This window comes from Acomys minous (assembly GCF_964271855.1).
Source record: "Acomys minous genome assembly, chromosome: 2".
Taxonomy (NCBI): domain Eukaryota; kingdom Metazoa; phylum Chordata; class Mammalia; order Rodentia; family Muridae; genus Acomys; species Acomys minous.
Genome location: NC_140484.1, coordinates 138,172,676 through 138,198,897, shown reverse-complemented (window position 1 = coordinate 138,198,897; position 26,222 = coordinate 138,172,676). Strand labels below are relative to the sequence as shown.

The 26,222-nt window shown below is 46.7% G+C and overlaps 3 protein-coding genes across 10 annotated transcripts in view; 2 read left to right on the top strand and 1 right to left on the bottom strand.

Annotated features, from left to right (window-relative positions):
- OVCH2 (ovochymase 2) overlaps window positions 1–14,452 on the top strand; it is a gene marked incomplete at both ends in the record, with an annotated part of 33,298 nt that extends 18,846 nt beyond the window's left edge. The window contains 3 exons of the mRNA XM_084771701.1: window positions 733–814; window positions 14,090–14,176; window positions 14,365–14,452. Coding sequence (XP_084627827.1) covers window positions 733–814; window positions 14,090–14,176; window positions 14,365–14,452 — 257 coding nt within the window. The remainder of the gene's footprint in view (window positions 1–732; window positions 815–14,089; window positions 14,177–14,364) is intronic.
- Window positions 13,674–21,814, top strand: CYB5R2 (cytochrome b5 reductase 2). 7 transcript variants are annotated; one of them, XM_084773709.1, is made up of 10 exons: window positions 13,674–13,781; window positions 14,095–14,176; window positions 14,485–14,632; window positions 14,821–14,893; window positions 17,078–17,184; window positions 17,870–17,999; window positions 18,573–18,656; window positions 19,366–19,451; window positions 20,495–20,594; window positions 21,412–21,814. In XM_084773709.1, the coding sequence occupies exons 3-10, from the start codon at window positions 14,552–14,554 to the stop codon at window positions 21,582–21,584; spliced, it is 834 nt and encodes a 277-aa protein (XP_084629835.1). In that variant the 5' UTR covers window positions 13,674–13,781; window positions 14,095–14,176; window positions 14,485–14,551; the 3' UTR covers window positions 21,585–21,814. The 7 variants fall into 7 exon arrangements, with proteins under 7 accessions (XP_084629835.1, XP_084629836.1, XP_084629837.1 ...); XM_084773710.1 differs by having other exon boundaries at window positions 13,678–13,781; window positions 14,090–14,176; XM_084773706.1 differs by lacking the exon at window positions 13,674–13,781 and adding an exon at window positions 13,803–13,891.
- A 1,988-nt stretch (window positions 21,815–23,802) lies between these two features.
- The window catches only part of PPFIBP2 (PPFIA binding protein 2), a 145,931-nt gene continuing 143,511 nt past the window's right edge, over window positions 23,803–26,222 (bottom strand). For both annotated transcript variants that reach the window (XM_084773638.1, XM_084773639.1), the window contains 2 exons: window positions 25,306–25,371; window positions 23,803–24,192 (listed from right to left, as the gene is read on the bottom strand). In XM_084773638.1, the coding sequence (XP_084629764.1) occupies window positions 24,142–24,192; window positions 25,306–25,371 (117 nt within the window). In that variant the 3' untranslated portion in view covers window positions 23,803–24,141. The remainder of the gene's footprint in view (window positions 24,193–25,305; window positions 25,372–26,222) is intronic.

Sequence of the window (26,222 nt, the reverse complement as noted above, 5' to 3'; positions counted from 1 at the left end):
CAAGTATATGACCCATTCTCAACCAAACCACCACAGGTTACAAATAAACTTTAGTGACTAGGCAGGCTCACATATGGAATCACAAAGAATGAGGAGAGACTGTCGGTCTGAGTCTTGGCTAGTCCTTTCTAGATGTGTGGTCTTAGGAGTGTCATCTAAGACTCATTGCCTCCAACCTTATGATGGGAGAATAATTCACACATCAGAGTGGCTGGGGAGGTGCTATCTGAAGTAGAGTACCTTCTTAGCATGCATAAGGCCCTGGATCCAACTCCTAGTGCAGCTAAGAATAAATAAATAAATAAAAAGAAACAGAGTGAGATCAGGGTTACACCAGAGAAGATTTGATTGGCTATGAGCAAATGTGTAGTGCACATCCAGGGAACAGGTCACGAAGTACCTTCATCCATCCCCAGGCCCTGGACATTTGCTCTACTCAACCTCCACATCTTCACATTTGGAAGTCCTCATGATACTTACTTCTTCTGTGAGGGAAATCCAAGGAGCCAGCTATCTACTTCCCAAGCTTTCCATTTCACTTAGAGCTTAAACAGCTGCTGAAGGGGAGCCAGGTGGAAGTTAAAATACCATCCCACCCCTCTGTTAAGAGACCCTTGTGGCCTTTTTGACTGAGCTGCCTCCACAATTCTGACAGTGTTACCGTAAGTCATGTTCTGATTCCCCAGTCTTGACAGTCTGTGAGCCAAGCAATCGCATTATGTTTATACTCAGATTTCAATGTCTCCGTATCAGAGGATGAGCCAGTGCCTCTTGAGACATGGGATGTGTTCACCTGGAGTAATGGAAGTTTCTGGTAAGCTTCTTTGAGGAATGTGACTAAGCAATCAACTCAGGGCCCAGTAACAGCTGGGATAAATTAATGTCTTCGAAAGTGAGCTGGAATCATAAACTGCAGGACCCCAGAAGGTGACCCTTACATTTGGAGATGCAGCCCGTATAGAACTAACTGGTTTAAAAGTGGGTCATTAGAACATGCCAATTCTGTATATCTTATGTCTTTGTAAAATGGGGATATTTGGATGCAGAGAGAGAGACACCCATAGATGAGCACTATATGAAGATGAAGACAAACACTGGGGAGACCCCAGCAACTGAGAGTGACCTACAGAAGCTTGGGGAGAGGTATGGAAGGCATTGAGAAGCAGTGCAACCCTCAGAAAGAATCAACCTGCTGGCACACTCACCTTGAGCCTCTGTCCTGTGGAAATGTGAGACAATAAATCTTTGCTATTCTAGCCACTGGTACACTTTGTGGTGTGTGTGTGTGTGTGTGTGTGTTTTTTTTTCCTTTACCAGAAACTTTAGCAAATTAATTCATCGGAAGTGGCTAGCAAATTTGTCAGGGCTGACTAAACCATCCACAGAGCTGGCAATCAGAAAGAAAAACTAAGGGAGCACCAGAGTCCAGGGCTAAAGTTGTTCCTCACCAGAAGCCTCTCTCTGTCTCTCTCTGTGTCTGTGTCTGTGTCTGTGTCTGTGTCTGTGTCTGTGTCTCTGTCTCTGTCTGTGTCTGTGTCTGTGTCTGTGTCTGTGTCTGTGTCTGTGTCTCTGTCTCTGTCTCTGTCTCTGTCTCTCTGTCTCTCTCTCTCTCTCTCTCTCTCTCTCTGTCTCTCTCTCTCTCTCTGTCTCTCTCTCTCTCTCTGTCTCTCTCTCTCTCTCTCTCTCTCTCTCTCTCTCTCTCTCTCTGTTGTGTCTCTCTGTATCTTTCTTTCTCTCTCCCTCCCTTTGAGCCAAGGTCTGATATAACTCAGGCTGACCTCAAGGATGACCGTGAGTACCTGATCCTCCTGCCTCCTGCTTCAGTGTGATGGGATTACAAATGGGCACCACCATGCCTGGTTTATACAGTGTTGGGTATCAGACTCAGAGCTTCAAGCACGCTGGCCAAACACCCTATTGATATAGCTTCATACCTATCCGTCTCCTCTTTGGGGGGTTGGGGTGGGGGGAAACCACAGCCCTTCCTTGGAGGGCTTTTAACTAATCAAGCCAGGCCAACCCAGATAGTCCAGGATGGTGTGTACCTGCAGGTAATAGGTTATAGATTTTAGTTACACTTTAAGATTCATTCTCAGCAAATCTTAGGTGGGTGCCTGGTTGAAAATCTGCAGGTGGTAGCCTGGCCAAGTCGATATCATCAAAAAAGCTAATACAGAGTGGCGTGAGAAATAATCATTGTCTTTTCTTCTCAGAGCAGCACAAAAGTTTCCAAACACAAGGAGAAAAAATTCCTTTCCAAGCCTGGTGAGGAGGCTCCACTGTGTGTCAAGTCATGGTCTTGCTCATCAGACCCCTACACTGAGCACTATCAGCTGGTCTGCTATGTTCTTGTGCCAGTGAGCACTGAGAAGGGCTGGCCCTTTCTTTTAGGTGGTTTCTTCATGACACCCATGACCACACTGTCACATTTCATACGGAAAATACAGTAGTGAGGGGACCAAGCAAAAGATGGAAGTGGGGAAGCTTTTATAATGTGCCATTCTGATAATCTTGTAAAAGAAATAAAGAAAAGCAAGATGGGAGGAAGGAAGAAAAGGAAGAAGAGCGAGAGGGGAGAAAAGGGAGTTTTCATTTTACTTTTTTTGTCGTTATTTCTCCACACTCTTTGACATTTAGAGCCACCAGGTAATGTAACGAGGAGAGTAAGGCTGCCTTTAGTGAGAAGGGATTTGAGTGACCTTTTTTCTTCTGGCTTCTTTGACATTGGCACTCTTGGTAGGGAGACATCCAAGGTGACGTATGCCGCAGTGTTTTCTTCTCTTGGCCACGAGGGGGCACATTTAGCAAACGGATGTTAGCATCCTAAACCAAGACCAGTATTTTCTAAGGTAGAATTACGACACTGAGCAAAGCATTGTCGTTTTATTCCCACGGACTACTGGGGTAACCAGAGCATATAAAAATTTGGTAAATAAAATATAATCCACAAATGGCCCCAAAAGTCAAACTTCAAGGAGGAGCAAACCCTCACAAATTTCTTGCTTTGCACAAGGATCAAAGAACCTTTAAAAATAAATAAATAAATAATTTTTTTCCTCTTCTTCATATATATATGAAGTTCTCCAATTATAATTTCAGAACTTTGGTTTCCTTCTTGCTTTTGGATTGATATTGGCCATGTATAAAGCAAGGAATAAGCCAGGCAACCTAACAGCTTCTGAGGATCTCATCCTACTTGGGAAAGTGTGGTCTAATCAGTAAATTTCATATTACTTATTCCTGCCCAGTCCTTACCACAGTGATTCTTAACATGCAGATTAAGGGGTTAAGGTAGCAGATACAATATATAACAATCTACAGTTGAAGACTCACAGATATCTAATGAGACCCAAACTCATTAGAAAATCTTACCTGTTCCTGTTTGCTTTCAGGAAGCTCTGAGCATAATTATTTCCGTCAAGTCTCCAACCCCCTCAGTCTTGTAGATATATATTACTATATCATCTTCAGCTTTGATTTTTTGTTTGTTTTAAAATTTTTTATTATATTTGTTTACCTAGTTTGTGTGAGACAGTGAGAGAGAGAGAGAGAGAGAGAGAGAGAGAGAGAGAGAGAGAGAGAGAATAAGAGAATAATAGAGAGAGAAAGTCAGAGAAACACTTGTAGGATTCAATTCTCTTCTACCATGTGGATCCTGGGAACCACCCTCAGGCTTGGTAGAAAGCGCCTTTAGCCACTGAAACATCTCACCCACCCTTGTTTTGGTTTTCTTGAAGCAGGGTCTCATTAGGTAACCTAGGCTAGCCTAAAACCCACTATGTGCTCCAATCTGGCCTTATTTTAAAATCCTTCCGCCTCCACCCAGCGAGCGCTGGAGTTACAGGCATGCACTGCCATGGCTGGCTTACTGCACCCCTTACAGGTGCAGTCAGCTTGAGCCCGGGCTGAGGACAGATTCACACGGAGATGCTTCCACGTGCATCAACACCCTTGTTGATGGTTTCGGCCTGCATCTTCATGGTAACAAGACTTTAAAAGAATATGTTTGCTGAGTTGTGGCACTTCCTTCTCATAATGTCCACCCTAATCCTTCTCCCCGCGGTTTTCAACAGGAGTCATGGAGCCTTCTCTCTTGAGAAAAGACCTCATCCCTGCTCATGAAATAAGTACATGTGATACCCTAAGACTCATGTTCAGAGGAGATGAGCTCGTTAGTAGCAGTTAAAGTGAGGCCTTTTGTCTGTTGTATTAATAACCTAAAAAATGTTTCAAGTAAGTATTTGTCTAGAAAGAAGCAGAGCAGTAGATCCAATAACAGGAAGAAAAGCATAGGAAAGGGGACACATTTTCTATTGTTTCTGACTTCTCTTCCACCATGCCAGAAATCCAACTTGTTCGCAACAAAGGCTAGGCTGGACGACCCTGCCATCTCAACTCACATGACCCAATTATAGTCCTTCTTCCAAAAAGCATCATTTAGCATCTGTCTCTGGGCCCCATCAGGTAACCATGCTTTCAGGAACAAAGGTTGGGAAAGAGACACCGTTCTGACGGTTCTGACAACTTGTCAGACCACCTTGCAGGACAGACTGAAGCTGAGAAAATGACATGCCTGTGCCACATCTTAACCAGGACTACTTTAATTACATAGACCACTCGTCTTCTTTTCAAATGTTATTCTTGTGTGAGGAGCCCAAACCCAACGATGGGCCTCATTGTTTGTCTTCCTAGTGTGGCCACATTCATTACTACTGATTGCCTTAATTGCTCTGTTGAGGATGTGTGTGTGTGTGTGTGTGTGGCAGGGAGGGGGGAGGGGCGGTCAGCACTGCCAGGATCCAGGCTCTAACCCTAACAACTCTGATAACAAGCTGTCAGATGAAAAATGAGGACGTCAACTCCAGCCAGGGAAACAGGCTGACTGCAAATCCTCCATCTCTCTCCATTTCTCCAAGTTCAACACCCCAATCTCATGCCCATCTCTGTAGCAGGACTCCTGTGGCTCCCTTCCCCCACCTCATCTCTGATAGATTCCCACAGATCTTCCTCTCCTAACCTCCCTCCCCCAGCTCTTTGCTTTGTCTCACCCCTATCTCCAGCAGGTCCTCCCTGAAAACACACTGTCCATTCCTGCCAGGGAAGCAGATAGGTAACTACAGATATTCTCCCCCCCCCCCCTGCTCTTCCAAATCAATTCCCCCCTATCTTTTCCTCAGCTCTGCAACAAAACACCTGCTGCAGCCTCCCCCATCTCCTGGAGAACCCGCAGGCAGATCCTCCCCTCCCAATCTCCCCTGCTCTCAAATCCAGCATGTGCTTTCTAGAAACCCTCAGGCCATCCCTGCCAGGAAAGCAAGTGGGCTGACTGCAGATCCTCACCTCCTCCTCCACTCCTCCAAGTCCAGGCCCCCACTGTCATCCCCAGATCTTTAGTAGGCTTTCTGCTCTGCCCTTTTGGCACTCTCTGCCCAGGTTCACAGAGGACTAATTAAGCAGACCCTGGTAGAACAGCCAGCTTTTCTCACTTTTGTGAAGCCCCCTGACGATCCCCATTCCTAAGTCTCAGGTCCTAACACCCACAAGCAAATTTTACCTGGAACCCTCAGTGGCCACAACTATCAAGATTCCCAGAAGAGTTTCCTAGAGGCAACACACAGCCATTGCTGTCTCCAAAAAATCCAGTAAGGAAAAAGAAACCAAGAAATAAAATACCCACCCAACAAATACAAAAGCAGCTATCAGTCCCTAGAAGTACAGATGCCTGCATACAAACACAGTCAGTCTAACCAGGACAATGTGTCTTAACTAGAGTCCAGAAACTAGAGTCCACAGCAGACCCTAAACATTCCAACACATGTGGACCACAAATAAAAGACCTGAAACAGCCTTTATGAATGTGAGAGAGGCCTATAAAAAGGAAACAGATAAATTCCTTAAAGAAAATTATAAAAAACATAGTGGGAGGAAATGAATAAAACAGTTCAAGACCTAAGAATGAGAACAGAATCAATAAAGAAGCCAAAATGAGGAAAAACTAGGAAATAAAAAAGCTTAGGAATTTGAACAAGAAACACAGAGGCAAGCTTCACCAACAGAATACAAGAGATAAGAGAGATGGACTCAGACACGGAAGACACAATAGAACAATAGAAGAATATATATATATGTCAAAGAAAATGTCAAATCTAAAAACCTCCTGGCCAAAAGAAGGGAAACGCACACACTACCAACAACAATATGAAATAACAGGAATTGACAATTATTGGTGATTAATCTCTCTCAACATCAATACACTCAATTCCCCCAATAAAAAGACTTAGCCTAACAGAATGGATGTGAAAACAGGCTGCATCACTCAGCTGCATACAAGAAACCTCAGCAACAAAGATAGGCATTACCTCAAAGTAATGGGCTGGAAAAAAGTTTTCCAGGGAAACTTGACACAAGAAGCAAGCTCAAGTGGCCATTCTAATATCTAATAAAGTAGACTTTCAACCAAAATTAATCCAAAAAGATAGGGAAGGACATTTCATACTCATCAAAAAAAATCCAACAAAACTACATCTTAATTCTGAACATCTATGCCCCAAATGCTAGGGCACTCACATTTGTAAACACACACACACACACACACACATACACACACACACACACACACACACACACACACACACACACACACACACACAAAACAAACTTAAAAACAAAACAAAAAACATAGCTAAAGCTTAAATTACACATTGAACCACACATGGTAATACTGGGAGACTTCAACACCCCACTCTCTCCCATGGACAAGCCCTCCAAATAGAAACTAAACACAGAAATAATGAAATTATCAAATGTTATGAATGAAATGGACCTAGCAGATATTTACAGAGCATTTTACCTAAACACAAACGAATATACTTTCTTCTCAGCATCTCACAGAGCCTTCTTCAGAATTGACCATACACTTGGCCACAAACCAAGTCTCAACAGATACAAGAAAATTAAAATAACCCCTTTTATTTTATTAGATCACCATGGACTACAGCTAGATTTCAACAACAACAGAAACAAAAGAAAGCCTACAAATTCATGGAAACTGAACAACTCTCTATTCAATGACCACTGGGTCAAGTAGGAAATAAAGAAAGAACTTAAAGACTTTCTAAAATTCAATGAAAATGAAGACACAACATACTCAAACATATGGGACACAATGAAAGCAGTGCTAAGAGGAAAGTTCATAGCACTAAGCGCCTTCATAAAGAAATTGGAGAGATCGCATACAAGAATTTAAAAGCACACCTGAAAGCTCTAGAAAAAAAAAGATGCAAACACACTCAAGAGTAGATGGCAGGAAATAATCAAACTCAGGGCTGAAATCAATAACTTAGAAACAAAGAGAATGGTTAAAGGATCAACCAAATCAACCGTTGGTTCTTTGAGAAAATCAACAAGTAGTCAAACCCTTATCCAGAGAGACAGTATCCAAATGAACAAAAACCTCTCTCTCTCTCTCTCTCTCTCTCTCTGGTTCTCTTGGACTCTTTTCCTTCTGTTGATCCGACTTGCTAGTCTTCAATGTGATAGTTTTTGTTTTATCTTATATTTTATTTTGTTATACTTGTTAAAAATGAATGATTGAATGCTGAATGAAGACCTAACCACTAGGGTAAAGGTTAACAATGGAACTGTCATTAGATCTGCTGGGAGATGGAAAATTGGTTTTCTCCAGTGGGATAACACTGGGTACATCATCCGCCCCAGGGCAGATCTCAGAGTCAGGAGTAATTGACTACAAATAATGGACTCCACAGTTTTTTGGGCGGTGCTTTTATTAGGGCACAGTTTGGTGGTTGGTTGGTTGGTTGGTTGGTTGTTTTTAGTTTTTGTTTTGCTTTTCATTTTTGGATGATGTTGTATTTTGTTTTTTAGGTTTTGGGTGCTTTGTAGTGGGTTTGTTTTTGAGAGATAATGTAAAGCTGGTTGCCTAGGAAGGAGAAGAGGATCTTGGACAAACTTGGAGGAAAGGATAAATACGATTAAAATATATTAAAATTTAAAATTTGTTTGAAATAATAAAAAATCTTTTAAAAAAATAAAATAAAATTTAAAAAGAAAAGTGAGGAAGTATTTTAAAATTAGAAATCTAGAATCTAGATTCTATACCAGGCATGGTGGCTCACACCTTTAATCCCAGTGCTCAGGAGGCAAAAGCAGGTGGATCTCTATGAGTTTGAGGCCATCCTGGTCTCCAAAGAGATTCCAGGACGGCCATGGCTACACAGAGAAACTCTTTCTGGAGAAAAAAAAGAATCTAGCTTCTAATTGCACCAGAAACAGTTTTCTCTGTATATTTACTGCTTGACAGGATGATGTGGTGGGGGGATGTTATGATACAGCGGTGATATGATGGAGGGATGTTGTCATACAGGGATGTGATGGTAATGTTGTCATATAGAGTGTTGTTGTATAGGAGTGCTACAGTATAAGGGTGCCATAGTGTAGGGCTGGTGTAATGCAGGGATCCTGTGGTACAGGGGTGCAGGACGGCTACCGTTTCTAAGTGAGACTTCACTGTGAAGCCTGTGACTCCGCGTTAATAAAGTCAGTGGAGACTTGATACTGCATCTTAGATTGTCTGTAGTCTGATTTATTCTGTCTTCACTTCATTTTTAAACTCACTTCTGAGACATACATTGTCCTTACAATAAAACCCTTTTCTGAAAATCCCCTGCTTCTGTGCTTTTAAGAGATAAAATAAACACTGGACCAAAGCTGTGAACATCTCAAGTGTGAGGAGGTAAAATATGCTGCTCTAAACATACTTCCTTGGCATATAAAACTACAGATGGGAATAGCTCAAAAATATGTCCTTCTATGAAAACAATTTACATCTATCTGCGATAGTAAAGTCGTGGAGAATGAAGGCGAAGATGTGTCCTCTGAGATGCAGGCACCTATTTATCTTGGAAAGATCTTTTCGCAGGAAGAACAGGTAGGGGAGGGGTTCTCACACCTGCCCAGCCAAGATCATGGCAGGTTTTCCTTTGAGAGTTGCTATGTAGGTAACCGGGCTTTATAAGGCAACACTTGGTGCCTCCTGTTAGTGGACATTTAGGGTGGAGACCTAACAAACCTTGCAAGCTAGACTTGGATACCAATCCTCAACATACCAATCAAAAGACACATGATATCGAAAAGCAGAAAGAAATGATTCAGGCAGCCACACAAGAAAGAGCTATAAGTCCATTTTCAGGGCTCTGACATAAGGGTTAGGTGTAAATTGAGTGCACAAGATACACAGACCCATAGTCCTGGTCAAAGTGTAGCCCCATCATGACCCATCTTTGTCTCCTGGCTCCCAGGCCCATCAGTCATCACAACTGAGTGAAATCTCTTCCAGATAAGCCTCCCCTCTGGCTTTTCCTTCCCTAGCATGACACTCCTGAAAAAATTCCATTTCTTTGAGGTCCACTGTGAGAACATAGGCACAGGTGTCCCTCTCCAGCATGTTTCCCTGCTGCCAGGACAGTTACACACACACACTTCCTCACTCACTTTTTATTTTAGCTGTTTTAATTTTTACTGTATGTATACAGGTGTTCTTTGCCTGCATGTATGTCTGTGCACCATGTACATGCCTTGGTGCCCAAAGAGGCCAAAAGAGGACTCAGATGCCCTGGGACTGGAGTTATAGATGGGTGCAAGGAATTCAACTGGGCCCTGCTGAAGTACAAACAGTGTTCTTAACCCCTGAACCATCCCTCCAGCCCCACCCTTCCTTCCTTGACTATCCCATGGCTTGTATTGTCATGTTACCACCTCAAATAGCCTCAACTCCCTCTTCCTTTGTGTAGCATACAAGGGACAAGCATCTGTCCCTTCCCACGAGACTCAGAGTTTGCTAGCCTCTGTGTCTGTATGATTTCTGTTAACCTGTGGAGTGTCTGTTCATTTCACAGAGTAAACTACCAAAATTTTAGAAGGAGGAGAGGAGAATGTTAAGCTTTTCTACCAGTCCCAGCTAAATTCAAGTGGGAGTTGGGGAGGTTCCCCTTAATTTCTCTTCATGCACCATTCCCCTTCCCCACTCCTGCAGCCCACCTCTCTCTGACTGGAGGTCTGGGGATCTCATCCTCAGATTGTAGGACCCTGTGCAGGTGGCAGGTCCCCTCAGGAACAGCATTTGCTTCCCCCATTGACTCCCTGTGGCTCCCGGCTGCCAGCTCACAGTCACTCCCTTCTGGAGCTCAGCCTCTGCCACAACAGACGCTGTTTGGGAAGAGTTGGAGCAACTGCTGTAAATAAATGTGAGGAGCTTGTCTAGCATGGTTGGCGTAGCTCAGCAGACATAGCTGTTAAGGAAGAGGAGATCCCTGGGAGTGGGAAGGACCACAGGAACAGGATTCTGCAAGCTGTTCTTTTTCACTCAGTCTCCAGCCAACTCTGGTCAGTCGGGAGTCTCAATCCTCTTTGCCTTTCGACAGTCTTGCCTGAGAAGATCCCTGAGGTCCCTCAGAGATGTGTAAAGCTTTCCATAGCCTCCTTTTTGTTTTGAGATAAGGTCTCTCGTAGCCCAGACTGGCCTCAAAGTCATTATGGAACCTAAGATGACCTTGAAATTCTGATTCCTCTGCCTCTGCTTGCTGGCTTACAGGTATGCCAGCATCTCTACATGTGGTTTATGCAGTGCTGAGGATCGAACCCAGGGCCTCATGCACACTGGGCCATCACTCTACCAACTGAGCTACATGCCCAGCCTACCATCAGCATAGTCACATTTCTGTTATGAGTGTCTAGGTTGAAGATATCTCAAAACTTCAAGTGCAGCCACACTTCTATCCCATCTGCAGTGCTCAGTGGGGAATCTCTGACCAGGTAGCAGCAATATGCTTTATTCTCAAATCCTTAAAGAGAGAATAAGGGGAAAATCCAATTCTGCCTTAGTCAGTGTTGATGCCTAGAGTATTCTAGTGCCTCATAAAGCTCATTCCAGGCAAAGAAAAGTGGTTGCTATGATGCTTTGTCCTGGGTGACATTTTTAGCAAAATACACAAAGGATGGGGCAGCACCAGAGGGGAGAGGAAAGCTGCTCATGTGGCCTGGCAGAGACAGTGAGCTGGAGTTGTGACCGGACAAGAGGCAGCTTATGAGGAAAGAGGTTGGCAATGAAAGCGATTAGAGCATTAGAAAGGGGAAAGACATTTCTGAGCCAGGACACAGGCATACACACAACTTAAAATTGAAAACAATTAGCCATTTCTTAATGATTATTTGTAAACATTTGTTCTGGTTACATATTTTATGTATCTATCTACTCAGGGTTACAAAAAATTTTTCTGCTCTAATTCACCTTGATTCTGTGTGAGAGTGAAAGATACAAACACTTGCTATACACTACTATGATTAGAACGGTGTATGACCACAGGGTTGGGCAGCCAGGCTGATGGAGAGAACAGTGGAGAGGCAAGGCTCACCCATGTATGAGATTGATGCGTGATGGGATGTATTGCAGGTCTGGCATGTACAATTTTATAAATGTTTTTGAGAACACATTAGACATACAAGAAAAACAAAGTTGGGTCCATGTCTCACATCATGCAAAATTCTTTATCACGTGTTTGGGAAACTTTTAAGCAAAAGCCTTAACACCCCAAGCCAAGGCTGGTGACTCAGACACTGACTACATTACAATGAGAAATGTCTACTCATCAGACACACACGGGGGGGGGGGGGGCAGGGCACATTTAAGAAGAAAGTTGCATATTGGGGGAAAGCCTTTATAACTCATCTGTCTGATACACATGCAAGCCTCTTCAAAATCACTGTGAGGCAGTCAATGAACAAGAGTCCTAAGCTGTCATAGTTTTATGTAAAGGTAAGAGCACCGGGTATCAGAACTGAGATGATGCCCTTTATTGTACCTTCTTTTAAAAAAAAATATTTATTTATTATTTACACAGTATTCTGCCCACACGTGTGCCTCCCCACCACAAGAAGGCACCAGATCTCATTATAGGTGGTTGTGAGCCACCATGTGGTTACTGGGAATTGAACTCAGACCTTTGGAAGAGCAGACAGTGCTCTTAACCTCTAAGCCATCTCGCCAGCGCTTATTGTAGCTTCTTATGTGATGTAAATGCCTTCCTGAGATGCCATTTTACACTTTAGGCTTGCTTTCCCTCTGTACTAGAGACTCAACTCGGGCCTCACACACGCTAAGCTAATGGTATCCTATATGCACAGCCCTTTCCTTCTGTCGTTGCTGTTGTTTGGCTGGATTTTGTTTATTTGTTTGTTTGTTTGTTTGTTTTTAAATTTTGAGACAGAGTCTTACTAAACTGCCAAGGTTGACCTTAAACTCATTCTGTAGCCCAGGCAGGTCTTGAACTTTTTGATCCTCTTACTTCAATGTCCCACAAAGCTAGGATCTCAGGCAGGCACCGCCAGCCCTGACTTTATATTTTAAACACTTAAGCTGTCAAAAAAATCAGGTTATCTGGCAATGGCACGTGGGCCCACGCAGGTATCATGGGAGGTGTCCTTGCGTGTGCCTGCGCGTGTCTGCTGAAGCTAGTTACTTAGCAGAGCGGAGCATGACACGTGTGCTGTTTTCCCTCACTTCCCTGTCTTACACCCCCAACTCCAAATACCGACAAATGTGTCCTCAGTGGAGATAATTGAGGTTATGAAGCTAATCCAGTATGCCTGAGGTCTTCATTACAACGGGAAACTTGAACTCAGGGACATGCATAGAGAGGGTGGATGATATAAGAGAAAAGCAAAGGAGAAGGGCACAGGCTCTTCACTCCCCAGCAGTCCTCAGAAGGACCACCCTGGCTCGTTGCTTGATTTTCAGATTATTAGCCTTCCTCACCTAGTCAGTCTGTGGTCCTAGCCCAGTGGTTCTCAACTTCCCTGATGCTGCGACCCTGAAATCCATTTCCTCATGTTATGGTGACCCTCGATGAGAGAATTATCTGGTTGCCACTTCATAATTGTAATTTTGCTAGAGTTATGAACAATAATGTAAATATCTGACTGATATGAAGGACATCTGATGAAATCATGGCCCGCAGGTTCAGAACCGCTGTACCTAGCTGATAGGGACCTGTTTTCTGTTTTGGTTTGGTTTAGTTTGGTTTGGTTTGGTGTTTGTTTGTTTTGTTCTGTTGTTTCTTTTTGTTTGTTTGTTTGCATCTCTGGCTCTCTCGGAATGAAATGAATTTACTTTTGTCACTAGCAAGCGTGGAAAAGGAAACCAAGATTCTGAAATGCATTGTGAAGAACCCTCAGAAGCTGCACTTCTTCATCTTGTCTCCCAGAGTCTTGTCCTGTCTCCCACTGGTGAAGGCATGACATGCTGCATCAGCCCCATCCTGCAAATACTTAGTCCTGGGAGACTCAGGGTAGCAGCTCAGGAGGCATGTCAAATAACACACCTCGTAAGCTTCCTTTAGGCTATAACTCCCATTTCTTCAGTTTGTACTATAACCGGTTTACAGCAGCTCCTTCCTCTGTCGTGACGCGGTGTTAACAAGCTGAGGAGGCTGAATTTTCCTCAAGGCTGTTCGAATGCAATGCGCAGGGAAAGTCAAGATGCAGAGAGACCCCTGTCGTGAATAGGAGATCTAGAGATGTGCCCCATCCCCACAGGGCCACTGAGGAGGCTTAGGGCTGGACCAATGCCAAAGTCACGTGACATAGCAGCCTGACTTTGTCGCTACAGCACAGGAATCAGCTCGTCCCTGGCCACAGCTGGGTGTCCGACTTTCAGGCAATCAAGAGGCCCTGCCCATCTCGAGGACAAGTTGGGTATCTCGCTCCAGGTGGGTTCCGCGAGAAAGGCACAAGGCGCGTGGGGCAGGAAGGAACCCCCGGGGGCTGGAGACAGCCCCAGGCGATGGCTGGGCAGGACTCACTGACGGTTCCCCAACTGGTGCGGACACTGGGCCTCTGAGCTAAAGGACTGGGCAGCGGGAGCCGGCGGGCAGACTTCTCTGGAACAGGTTGGGATGTGAACAAACAAACTGGCCTAGTAAGGGAGTGGAGTGCGGGGCGAGAGGGCGGAGTTGAGGGCGGGTGTGGGGAAGCGGGCCACACCTCTGGCAAGTGAATGTTTACTTCTGTTACCAAGTCTAGAAGTTGCTAGCGAGTCACCTAGCCACTCACTGCACCACTGCTCCCGCGGGATACGACGTGAGTGTGGGAAATCTCTGGAGAGGTGAGCCCTGCACCATTCGGCAAGCATACCACAGTCATGTCCTAGGTAGCCTGTTAAAACTAATGCCATCACTTCTTCCCAGCCATTGCTGGGCAAGGAGTCCTGGAGACACTGGCACTCTGGGGCAGATGTCAGGCCTGGTCCAGGGGGCCTGTTGGACTAATCTCTTTCCCCTCTGGTCTCCACAGGCAGCCTTCTGTGTTAGCACCTTTCTCTCTGAGCCCTTTGAGACATAAGATCCGCCATGCTTGGAGCTGCCTAGCCCAGGATGGGTGAGATCTGAGATTTGTGTTCACACTGTCTGCCAGGACCAGTCCCCTGCTGTTGGCCCTTGGTGCCCTCAGGGCTGCTGTGATTCTCGTGGCCCTGAAGAATATGAACATCAAAAAGAAGAATCATTGTATCACCTTACAGGACCCTGAAGCCAAGTACTCTCTGCCCTTGATTGAGAAGGAGGTAGTGTGGGTCACCCAAACCTTCTCCTGGTTAAATTAAAGAGGACAGGGGTTTGAGAATGCTAGCTGGGAAGGTGGGGTGAGCGGTCACCTCAGGACCAAATGGAGTGTTTTTCTAAGGATCTGGGTTGCACAGCAAAACTCCTAGAGAGCTAACAGAACCTGCCTGATTTTTTTTTTTTTAATCAGCAAATTAACCACAACACCCGAAGGTTTCGCTTCGGACTGCCCTCACCGGACCATGTCTTAGGACTTCCTGTAGGTGAGCAGCGCTTGGTGGCATTTCCAAGTCTGGGCTTTTGGGGTCACTGCACTCCTATTAGCAATGGCTTCCCATTCTCATGGGCTGTGGAGGGTACATTGAGATAATCCTGGAGCACATAAATGGAGGGAGATAGGCAGGTGGACTTGAGGACAGTGTCTGTGTTGTTCCACTTGGACTGTCACAACGGCAGTACCATGAGGATCACTGAAAAGAAGTAAGCCCAGAGCCAGAAGGTCTAACATTTCATTAAAGCTTCCTGCCCATGCAATTTAAGTCCCTCAACCTCTCTGACCTTCTGTCTATAAAATAGTATTTCCCAGGGCTGTCTGCCTACTTGAGGTATAGTGAAGGTAAAATGATTAATAAGTGTGAAAATTCAGAAGCTTCATACTGGAGTGAAGGGATGAGAAGAGCAGATGTTCCCTCGGAGTCGACACCCAAAATGTGAGGAAAGTCAGTAGTGATGCAGATGCCCTACATAGATGGATTGTCTGAGAGGCCCTGAGACTCACAGAAGGAGGGACCCACTGTGGAAACCAGCCCTAGGTGTCCTCCTCAGATTCTGAGTTGCCCCATTTCCAGTGAATCCACTCTCCTGGGGTGGAAAAACCTAAGGGACAGGCATGGGGCAGAGAAGACTTGTCGCTTGCCTGCCTATTAGTGGACAGTCTGATTGGTGTCCCACTTTCAAAGAAAACCCTGACTCCAACTTCTGTCAAGTGATGGAATTATAATACAAGGACTCCTGCTGCCTGCCACTGCCCCCCCAACCCCCTACCCCGAGCCTGCTTGCTGTCCCTCACTGCTCTGTACATAAGGGTGCTACGTCACTGTGCCTTCCTCTACTTAGCCTGTCACCATCCTGTTGGGTGGTAGCATAAAAGCATAAGCCACTTGAGGAATAGATTTCACAGAGACTTTTCTGACCTGCTCTCCCTGAGGCCCCAGTGGAAGCAGTGTGGTCCGTGGGACAAGACAATGTAGTGGCCTCTGAGAGTCTTGATAGCAAAACTGTGGCTGCCTCACGGTTCAGCTGACGTGAAGATGGTTAGAGGCGGGGCCTTGGGATCCAAGACCCAGCTTCATTCTGTGGGGACGTGAAGGAACTGACCTTCTAGGTCCCCAGCTTCAGACGAGCTCTCAGAAGGAAGCTGCTGCTTCAGGCCTGTATTGTCCAGTGTCCCTGGTGCCCAACCCAACCCATACCCAGGCTCTGGCTAGAAGTTTGCACCTCAGCCTCAAGGGATTCCTCCAAGGTCCAGATTTACACTGCTTAACATTATGAACTCAAGCACCCCACTCCGCCTCCTTCCTTTATGTCCCCTCCTCATCTCTGCCTCTCTCTTTCTGTTTCGATTTCTGTCTGCATTTCTAATTTCCCAGGCCCACTTAATTTCTACTCCATATGAAGTTGGCCTGGAACCTTCTTTTGCCTCTAGCTTTTAGCATCCCTTGATGCAGTTCCTCCCTTCAGTACTAATCGCCTTGGTCTCTGAAGTCCGCTTCTATCTGGCCCATTATCTGCCATTGGGCTACAGTTCAAACTCAAATGTCTTTGGCTCTCCAAGCCTATAGAGTCAGATTCTGGACAGGTAAAGACACAATGTAAATGTCCCTGCTGCCTCTCAGCAGAGCCAATGGCCAGACTGCACCCACTGTTGCTTTGTTTGAAACAGGGCTGTCCAGGACCTTGGACCCTGTAGCACCCATGAGGATGGAACTCAGATGGGTGCTGGTGACTCCCTCTCAGTACCCAGGTTAGAAAGAAAAAACTTTACACACAGATAATAGCTTTCTTTAAGTGGAAAATTTTCTGATTTCTTTCTTGAGACAAGAAAGAAAACGCCTCTTGGCCCAGACTGATCTACAACTTACAGCCCATTTTAGCTTTGAACTCACATCTTGTCTCTGATACCCAAGCACTGGGATTACAGGTATGAGCCACCACACCTGGATCCTTCTGATATTTTTAGTATCCATTCCCAGCTTTAGTTAAGTCTTACTCTAAGAGTTACAGTGTGATCGTGGCTGGACAGGTGTTATCAAAGTGAATCCTTAGGGGATTCCTGAGTCCTATTTACTGTTCTCAGACTTAACATTTGATATATATATATATATATATATATATATATATATATATATATATATATTTTTTTTTTTTTTTTTTTTTTTTTTTTGTAGGTAACTATGTCCATCTCTTGGCCCAAATTAACAATGAATTGGTGATCAGGGCTTACACGCCTGTCTCTAGTGATGATGATCAAGGCTTTGTGGACTTAATTATAAAGGTAATAATGCCTGGTTTACCCAGCTGTCTGGAGCCCCCAGGTATCCTAACAGAGAGCAGTGCTTTCTCTCTGAGGGGACTCATGGCCTGGACAGCGCTTTCCAATAGTCTCATATATCAGCAATGCTACACTTTGCCCTGTAGTGCCTCAAAGGATTACTGTGGTTAGTTCAACTGTCAACTTGCCACAATCTAGAAATCACCAAGAGAAGAGTCTCAATGAGGGGCTGTCTAGACCAGGTTGTTCTGAGGAAGTGTCTGTGGTGAGTCATCTTGACCATATTAGTGTGGTGTAGAAACATCCAGCACACTGCGGGTGACGCCATTCCCTAGGCAGAGGACACTGAACTGCATAAGTACAGAGAAGGAGCTGAGCGGTACTAGGCGCCCATGCATTCACTTCCCTCTGCTGGAGGTGACGCGGTGAGCTGCTTCAGGGGCCTGCCTTGACCTCCCTGCAGTGATGGACGTTAACCTGGAATTGTGAGCCAAAATAACCCCTTTCTCCCCGAAGTTGTCTCGCCGGGATATTTTATTGTGGACGCACAAACAAACAAACAGTTAAGTTGTTCACAGTGAGCGTGGCAGTATTCGCTCGCATGACTTCGGCTGGCACATGCCCTTTCCAGCTGCGTGCAACTGTAGCCAAAGGCTTGCAAGTGTAAAGACCTGGACTTGCTTTTCAGATCTACTTCAAGAACGTGCACCCAAAATATCCTGAAGGAGGAAAGATGACTCAGCACTTGGAGAACATGAAAATTGGGGACACCATCCTTTTTCGGGGGCCAACAGGGCGCTTGTTCTACAATGAGCCAGGTACCAGGTGCTGTTGAGTGGGGTCTCACAATCAGGGGAGTCCTGCTGTGATCTCACTGTGCTCTTCCTTAGCCCTGGAACACATGGGCTTGCATTTCAAGTCTTCACACATGCATTCGTGTGAATACATGTATAGCAGCTTCTGTCACTGCTCAAACTTGTTTCAGCAGTTTGTCTGCTTCATCTGAAATGTCGTTACTGTCCCTGCACAGAGACCTAAAAGGCGCCTGCTGATGTGTGCATGGTGGAGGGAGCCCACATTAATTGGTTCACCCAGATTCTCCATTTACTCACTCATTTCACCATTATCATAGAGGAGGTTCTAGGAGGTTCCAGGTTAATTGCAGCTTGGCTAAGGAAAGGCCCAGCTATGCCCTGGGATGCCCAGCCTCAATTTCCACTCTGTACACTGGCATACAAGAGGTGACCAGCGAAGCTACTGTGTCTCACGTCCCTGGCTTGGAATGCCACAACCTGTCCCTTAGCTGGACTTGCTTCCTAAGAGTCAGATATTTTTTTTGTAGGCTGCCAGACAATGGCTGCAGAAGTCAGAAACATCCTTTATGTTTCTAGGAACCCTTACAGTCAAAACAGGCAAAACAAGTGAGCCTGAAAAGAAGCTGGTTCATCACCTGGGCATGATTGCAGGTGGCACAGGTAAGAGGTTGCTGGGGATCCTTCAACCCTGTGAGAGGTGATGTGAGCAATTCATCCCTAGCTATGGTAGTGGGAATGTGGACTCAGACACAGAATCTGACCCTGTTCCTCTGCTCCCTAGAAGCTATGAGACCCTTTCAAGTCTGGGCTGTGGGGCCAGGCTGGGCAGGCTTTGCTCACTAGTTCCTAAATAATGGAAGATCCAGGTCCAGCCTGACTTTCCAAGTCCTTTGAGAATGAACCCTCGGGGAGACGCGCAGCTTTGGCTAGTACGGCACCATCACAGGCAGTTTTAATACTATCATATTCACTGGCCATTCATTCTATTATGCAGATGAGGACATGAATTAGTTCTTTCCCTCTTGCCATAAGAAAATAAAGCAAGCGGGCTGACAATGTGGGAGAGTGTTTGCCTAGCACACGTGAGGCCCTGGGTTCAGTCCCCATCCCCACATAAAACCAGGCATGGTGACACATGCCTGTAATTCCAGCACTTGAGATGACCAGAAGTTCAAGGGCATCCCTGGCTGCATAGCGAGATGAGGGCCTGAGATATATGAAACCATGTTTCCAAAAGAAAAAGTGGCCTTTGTCCTTCTGTTGTATTAGAAAGGAACACCAAAATGAAGAGCTCTTCCCTAATTTGGGTTGCGGGGGGGGGGGACAGAAGGGAAAGTGGGAGCAAGCTGGCCTGCCTACTGTTCCACAGGCATTACACCCATGCTGCAGCTCCTTCGTCACATCACCAAGAACAGCAGCGACAGAACCAGGCTCTCTCTCCTCTTTGCCAACCAGGTCAGTTCTGCAGAGTCAGCCCAGAGCTTGCCACCGTGGCATGGAATGTTCCCTGCGTGGGGCTCTCTATGGATTCATTCCTCTCCTGTTGCCTGGGAATGCGATGCTTGGCTGCTCGCAGCTGTGGGTGGCTTAGTGGGCTCGGCAAGTCTGCTGGCAGTAGAAAAAGCTGGGCCCAGACTTACTCTGTTCGTTTCTGCTTAACTCTTATTTCCTATAGACCCACTCCATGCACTGAGCTTTCTCCTTAATGCCTAGTTCTCTGTTTTTCTGACTATTAAATAGTGGATGTTCCCACTAGAAATTCAGAAGAATATAAATACTTTGTCTTTTGTCTTTTTTTCCCTATACATACTATGTATTTATATGTGATATACACCCACATACTATTTTTTCCACTTAATAGTGTCACATTAGCATTTTCCCCTCGCTAACTTTAAATATTCACACCAGAGTCAAAGTAATGTTTTACTAAAAACTTCATTTAGGTTCTTTCCAGATACTGGTCATAAACAATAAGTAATTATGAGTAACTTGCGAATGACCTGGTAACTTTTATTTTCTGAAGCAATGCCAGAAGTAGAATTACCAGGAAAAGGGGGCCATGGAGGGTTTGAGGACCCAGGCCTGGCCACTCTCATGGTGCCTTGGACTGCTTTTCCCAGTTAGGAAGGTAGACCGCCTTATTCTTCACATCACCAGCACCGCCCTCCCCTGGCTCCTCACAGAAGGCCAGCCTGCACTAGCCTGTGTCTGTTGGGCTTGCTGGGCTGGATCCCTGGATGTAGGGAAGTGAGGACCTTTTCATGCAGACAGTGGTCTGTGTAGCCAATCCTTCCAGCCAGAGGGAAGCCTCAGTGTTGGTACCCCGACCCCACGCCTCGGCGCCCCCTCCCCAGCTCCTTATGTGAGAGAGACAGGGAGTAGCAGCACCTCCGAGGACAATGGCAGTTCAGGTGTTAATGTGCTAGACCCATGTATTCAAGCTCAGGAGCATACTGGCAGTTCCTAGGAGAGCCTTTGTAATGTTGCTTCTTTTCTAGACAGAAGAGGATATCCTGCTGAGAACGGAGCTAGAAAAGATCACCACAACTCACCCTGACCAGTTCAACCTGTGGTACACCCTGGACAGACCTCCCGATGGTATGACCCATGTTGCTTTCCCTTATTCTGAGCCAGCTTGCATCCTCTGACACAGCTATGGACTGGTCTCTATGTTCTGTTTGTCTTCCTCGTTTGCCTTTAAGGTTTACCGCAAAGGAGACTAAGCCCAGGGGCTCTTGTTCTGTTATAGGGCATGCAAGAATCTGAGTGGGAGGAGATTGGGAGCAGCGGTTTGCAAGTGGGCATCAAGGGCAGGCTCTGAATACCTCTACACTCCACACACTGCACTGAGTATAGAATGAGCCAGCAGGCTACTTGAACAGTCAGCCTTTCACAGTCGGCACATTGCGCCCAATATGACCACTGCTCCCTTAACCTCTTGTATCTGTTCATGGTTACTCCTCCTCTCATTACCAACCTCTTCTGTACAACTGCCTTGATATGCTGAGCCTCAGCCAGCTCTTGCAGCCTCAGCTAGCACCCCTGGAACCACCATGCGCCTTGCACCATGGCATACCTCCTGCTTCCCTCATCTATACCTGTCTTGGCATATACCAAGATGTCCAGCAGGGGGCGCTGCCCAATTCCACAAACACCAGAGTGACCTCACCCACCCCTACCTAACAGCCCCACTCTTCTCAATGCTTAGAGCAGGGAGGCATCATCCTGAGTCTGAGTCCAAGGCTTGAACCTGTAACCTGGAGAAAAGGCTACAGATGGCTGGGAACCCCTATGTCTGCTTCTTGGGTCTATAGGAACCAGCAGCGCAGATATCTAAGCGTTTGTAGGGTAGCCTGGTCTCCAGCATCAGGGGGAAATGCAGACCCATGCTTTTCCCTGCTCTGGTTCATTTCAGGCTGGAAGTACAGCTCGGGCTTCATTACTGCTGACATGATCAAGGAGCACCTTCCTCCCCCTGGGGAGGCCACACTCATCCTGGTCTGTGGCCCACCACCTCTGATCCGGGAGGCAGCTCACCCCAGCCTGGAGCAGCTCGGCTATACCAAGGACATGATCTTTACCTATTAACACCTCCCACTCTCTTTAGCGGGTTCCTCTGTTTCAGAGTGAGTTTGGCTTCACCCTGTATTTCCAAAGCGTCTCTCCATGCGCCCTCAGGCATGGGGTTTCTCTTGTTTGTGGGTCTAAGAAGAGTTCAGGGGGGCTGAAGACAAAGTGGTTGCAAGCCTCCAGGTGCGGAGGCTGGGAAGGAAGCCACTGTCTCCGCAGCTTAGTGAAATAAACTGGACTGCTCTTGATTTTGCTCACAAGTGTGCAAACAGGTAGGGAACACACTGGGCAGCCTGGACCTGCCAATGTGGCGTGGGGTGGGGGTGAAAGGGAGTAGGGGTGTTACCAGAACTGACAATATAGCAATGGTTATGGGATAGAATTCCTGCAGGATCCAAGCGGGGTCCCATCAACTCCTACTACCCACTCACAAACCTTATTTACCTTCCTCTGCTTTGAGGACCAGACTCACAAGAGGGGGAAAGGCCTTGTGTGTTCTTCCTTCCCAAGGGGGGCACTTTGAGACAGGAATCCGATTAAAAAGCTGTATGTCAGGGCAGTAAATCCGCAATAGGTGGGCTCCAGGAACCCTTTCCTAACTCCCTGTGTTTTGTACAGCACGTGGAGACATGGGGGGAGGTATTTGTATTTTAGCGTCCTCCATCTTGGCAAAGGGGCAACATAAGCATGGTTAGAAGTTTCTCAACTTACCAATTCTGGTTGTGTTTCAAATCCCGTTATTCAACCCAGATAACATGGGGACCACTAGTGCCACCTGCTGTTCAGAGGGAGAATAACACACTGCTGTTCTGCTATTTCATGTAACTCCACTTCATATAACCTTTATAGCAGACAAATAAAAACCTGCTGGGTTTGTTACTCAATGTGCACATGTGGATTTGGGGGATGGGGGTGGAGGGTACAGAAAAAGACGGAGAAGAGAGGAATGTGGCCCTAGGGGGCTTTGCTATACCCTTGAATCTCACACACAAGGAGCCAAACACAGTCTCAAAATTGACGTGGGAGGGGCACACCTCCTTTGATCCCACTTGTGCTCAGTGTTTCCTTGGGGAATTCCCTACTCAGGGAAAGACACGTGCGCCCACTTCAGCTACACTGCCCAGCTTGGCCTTGAACTCACTCTGTAGCCCAAGTTATCTGTGAATCCATAATCTTCCTGCCTCAGCTTCCTAACTATTAGCTGCTAGGATTACAGGCCTGTGCCACCAGATTCAGCTGCAAAGCCTTTTCCCGTTGGACTTATAGCAACATCACTGGATTTTCTTTTTCCTTCTCTAGGCCTTCCACTCTGACCTCATTTTCCAGCTTAATGGTTTTAATTGGGGGGAGGGGGGTTGTTGGATGGTTTCATCCTTCAGGGTACATCTGACAAAGCCTGTAGACACTTTTTGGCTTTCCTAACTGGGGGTGGGGATGTGTGCAAATGACATAGCAGGGAAGACTAAGGAACCTTATCAGAAAGCAGTACAACCAGGACCCCGCCACAGAGACTACAGCACTTCACCAGGTTTATGCAGCAGGTCCAAGTGCATGGTAGGATGGCAACATAACCTCAAAGACGACCGTGCACATCTCAGAGGCAAAGGCAGACAGCGCTAAAGGGCAGGGGTGATTTGGAACCAGAAGAAAAAATAAAGAGAGTGAAGAAAAGAGAAACCAGTGGACTCACAAAGGCTGTTTGAGACAGATGATGGAAAGGGGCTGGCACGCCCATCCGTGGGCATTCTGTGGCTATGCAATTCAAAGCAGAAAAGGTTGACAATGTGACAGAGGTGGAGAATGTTTGGCAGGGACCAACTAGGAAGGTGAGGAGCCAAGTAGAAAATCACGGGCGGCGATTAGATTAACAAGGCTGGAACCAGAATTGTCATGGCCTGGGTAACAGGGCCAGGGTAACAGAACCGGCTTGAGTTTGCAAACTATCCACTAGGGGGAGATGTTTGATCAGACACCGTACTTGAGGCAGGTGAGGGGAAGTGTGTCAAGTCACCTTGGGTGTCCTGGGATGTCCCTGAATGGAGGCTGCTAGAGGATTGAGGGAGGACAGGATCCTGGAAATGGCAATGCGCACTTCTATGAAGCAGCCCCAAAGGATGCCGCCCCCCCTCATCCCTTATCCCCCAGACTCACTTTACCCAGCCACTGCAGGACACTCAGAACAGTTTGTACAATCCCTTTCCCCCCCCCCCCCAACCAGAGGCTTTTATGGAAAAACAAAAACAAAAAAACAGCTCATGGCCTTTGCTCTGCATTTAAAACCACACTTCCTTCTCCACAGAGTGATCTACAGTTTGCATATAAAAGTAGAAAAGGTAGAAAGGCTGTAATGAAAAGCAAGCATTGACAACACAGAGTGACGCGGGACACTTCCGGACACCCGTCCCATCCCTCTGCTTTTGCTCCTGTCAGCACCTACATCCAAGGTGGCCCATCAGCCCTGTCTGGGTTCTGTAGATGGCTCTGGGCCAATTCCCCCATTGAGGCAAACATTCAGGCTCCGCATGTGCCTCTCTGGGCTCTTAGCCATGACGAACGTCATCCACAGTCATCAGCGTCAGGGACCGCCAGGCGAGTCATTCAGTAGTTGGTCCTGGCTCAGCAGAGTCTGGAAGAACATAGCCAAAGGGGCAATTTAACAGTCCATAGGCCAAGGCTACCCTGCAGCACTGTCATGAAAAAACAGAGAGGGACATTGGGAGTGGCCCATCTCCAACACCACTGACCTGCAAAGTTGTGGTGTCCCAGGGAGCCTGAGCGCTGAGTGTGGAAAAGTGGGCTGAGGGCAAAGCTTGGCGTACACAAGCACTTGCCTTGCTTGCACAATGTGCTAGGTTCAATCCCCTATACACCTATACATACATAACACATAAAACTAAGCCCTTCATTTAGAGGTAAACTTAGCTCTAAGGTTTCACCAAAGGTTTGGCAGAGATCACGGGCCAGGATTGAACAGAGACATTTCCCCCTACACGAGCCAAGAGAAAAAGCCTGTTGCATTGACATAAGGAACTCTTCTATTTTGCCTTTAGATTTTTTTTTTAAACTGCAGGTAGCTATTTCTTGCTACCTCTGGTCTCCCTTGTGATTCTAAGAAGGCTACCATTAGCCTGCATTACAGGTAGCTAAAGCTAGCCTCAGTGGAACAGCGGCACACCTAAGCCCCTAGGGCTAGTAAAATGGCAAAAAGGACGCGATCACTCCTACCTTCCCCCAAACTGTCCCTCCCTTGGGACCCAGCTGCCCCCCCTCATGGACTGATTTGTATTCTTAGTCATGGCAGGCTCTCTTAGCTTGTAGGGTATATCCGTATTGTCAGAGAAGTGATGGAGTGCACGTTTCTCCTGTGCCAAGAAGGCGGCAGGACAGTTTTCACTGGGCCAGAAGTGAATCTGGGCTTTGGTCGGGCTGGGTGGGCGACCTAGAACTGCTTGGGGACTGTCCTATCATTTACCAACTCTGAGACCAGAAAAAAGATCCAGCACCTTGCATGTTTTGGCTGACTCTGCAAGAGGCCTGTGAGCCGCCAATGCCCTGCTGAGGCTCAGAGCCAGCAACAGGCCAATGGAGGAGGTCTTTGGGCTGCTGTGTGCCTCAGAGCTGGCTCAGGCTGTCACCCACGATCAAACATCATCCTTTCTTCTCCTGTGGCCACAAATGCCACCACAACAAGCTCACTGGGCTTCCCTGACCATGTCACAAGGAGGAGTCAGAATCCTACCGTGAGGCGGTGGATGTCTTGGGAGAGGAGCCCTATCTGTGTCACGGTACCTTCCGAAGATGCCATCTGTAAAATGGGCAGCAGCCTGGTCAGCAACCAAGGGTTAAAGCCTATGCTTTGCAGACACAGTGGCATGCAAAGCCCCTTCTACTCAGGCCTGTCCCCTCCAGGACATTCTTCCCTGGGGGGTGGACATGGTGCGTTCTAGGCCGAGGAGTGACTGCTGGTGAGACCCATGCAGTTTTAGCTCCTGCACGCATGCATGTGCTCCACCCAAGCCACACTCAGCATCAGCGCTCAGTAGAGAGAAGCAGGCAATGGGCAGAGCCTGCCTATCAGCTTCGTGCACGTGTCCAGTGGTCCAGCTATTTCCAAAAGCAAAGAGCAACAGGGATGAAAGCCTCCAGGTTACTGGACAGAAAGATGACTTCCAGGCACAGGACTCCGGATACCAATGCTGTGGCATTAAGAGAGCATCTTCAGGAGGCTGTGGCCTCTTCAGGGCACAGAAACCTCCTTCTCCTGCCTTCCTCCTCCTTGGGTACTGCTGGCCCACTCCTGTCTTCCTTACCCGGAAGCTGCAGACTTGGAGGCACCAAGATTAACCCCTTATATGAGGGAAAACTCAGGTCCACTAAGGGAATGGGAGTCACACAAGGCCTCACAATCCCATGCAAGGATGCAGACAGGTGCATGCGGCTCCTCACTGGAGCATAACCAACAAGACATAAAGCCTGGCCTGACCTGCTCTACAATAGCACTGGTCATTGGGTACCAGGACCAAACACTAGTATTGCACCTGGCAAGCTTGGGCCCCTTTCTCTCACTAGGCAAGACTTCAGGGGAGGTGGCGGCCTTAGGTAACAGACTGTGGCTGAGTCTTCTGTGTGTGCTAAGAGCCAACTGTTAAGCATCCC

Bases quoted from the DNA above. Each gene is read 5' to 3' on its own strand.
- CYB5R2 (XM_084773709.1), top strand. From the start codon at position 14,552: ATGAACATCAAAAAGAAGAATCATTGTATCACCTTACAGGACCCTGAA. The intron at 14,633-14,820 runs GTAGTGTGGGTC...TTTTTTAATCAG, and splicing joins TGCCCTTGATTGAGAAGGAG to CAAATTAACCACAACACCCG. The intron at 18,000-18,572 runs GTACCAGGTGCT...TTATGTTTCTAG, and splicing joins CTTGTTCTACAATGAGCCAG to GAACCCTTACAGTCAAAACA.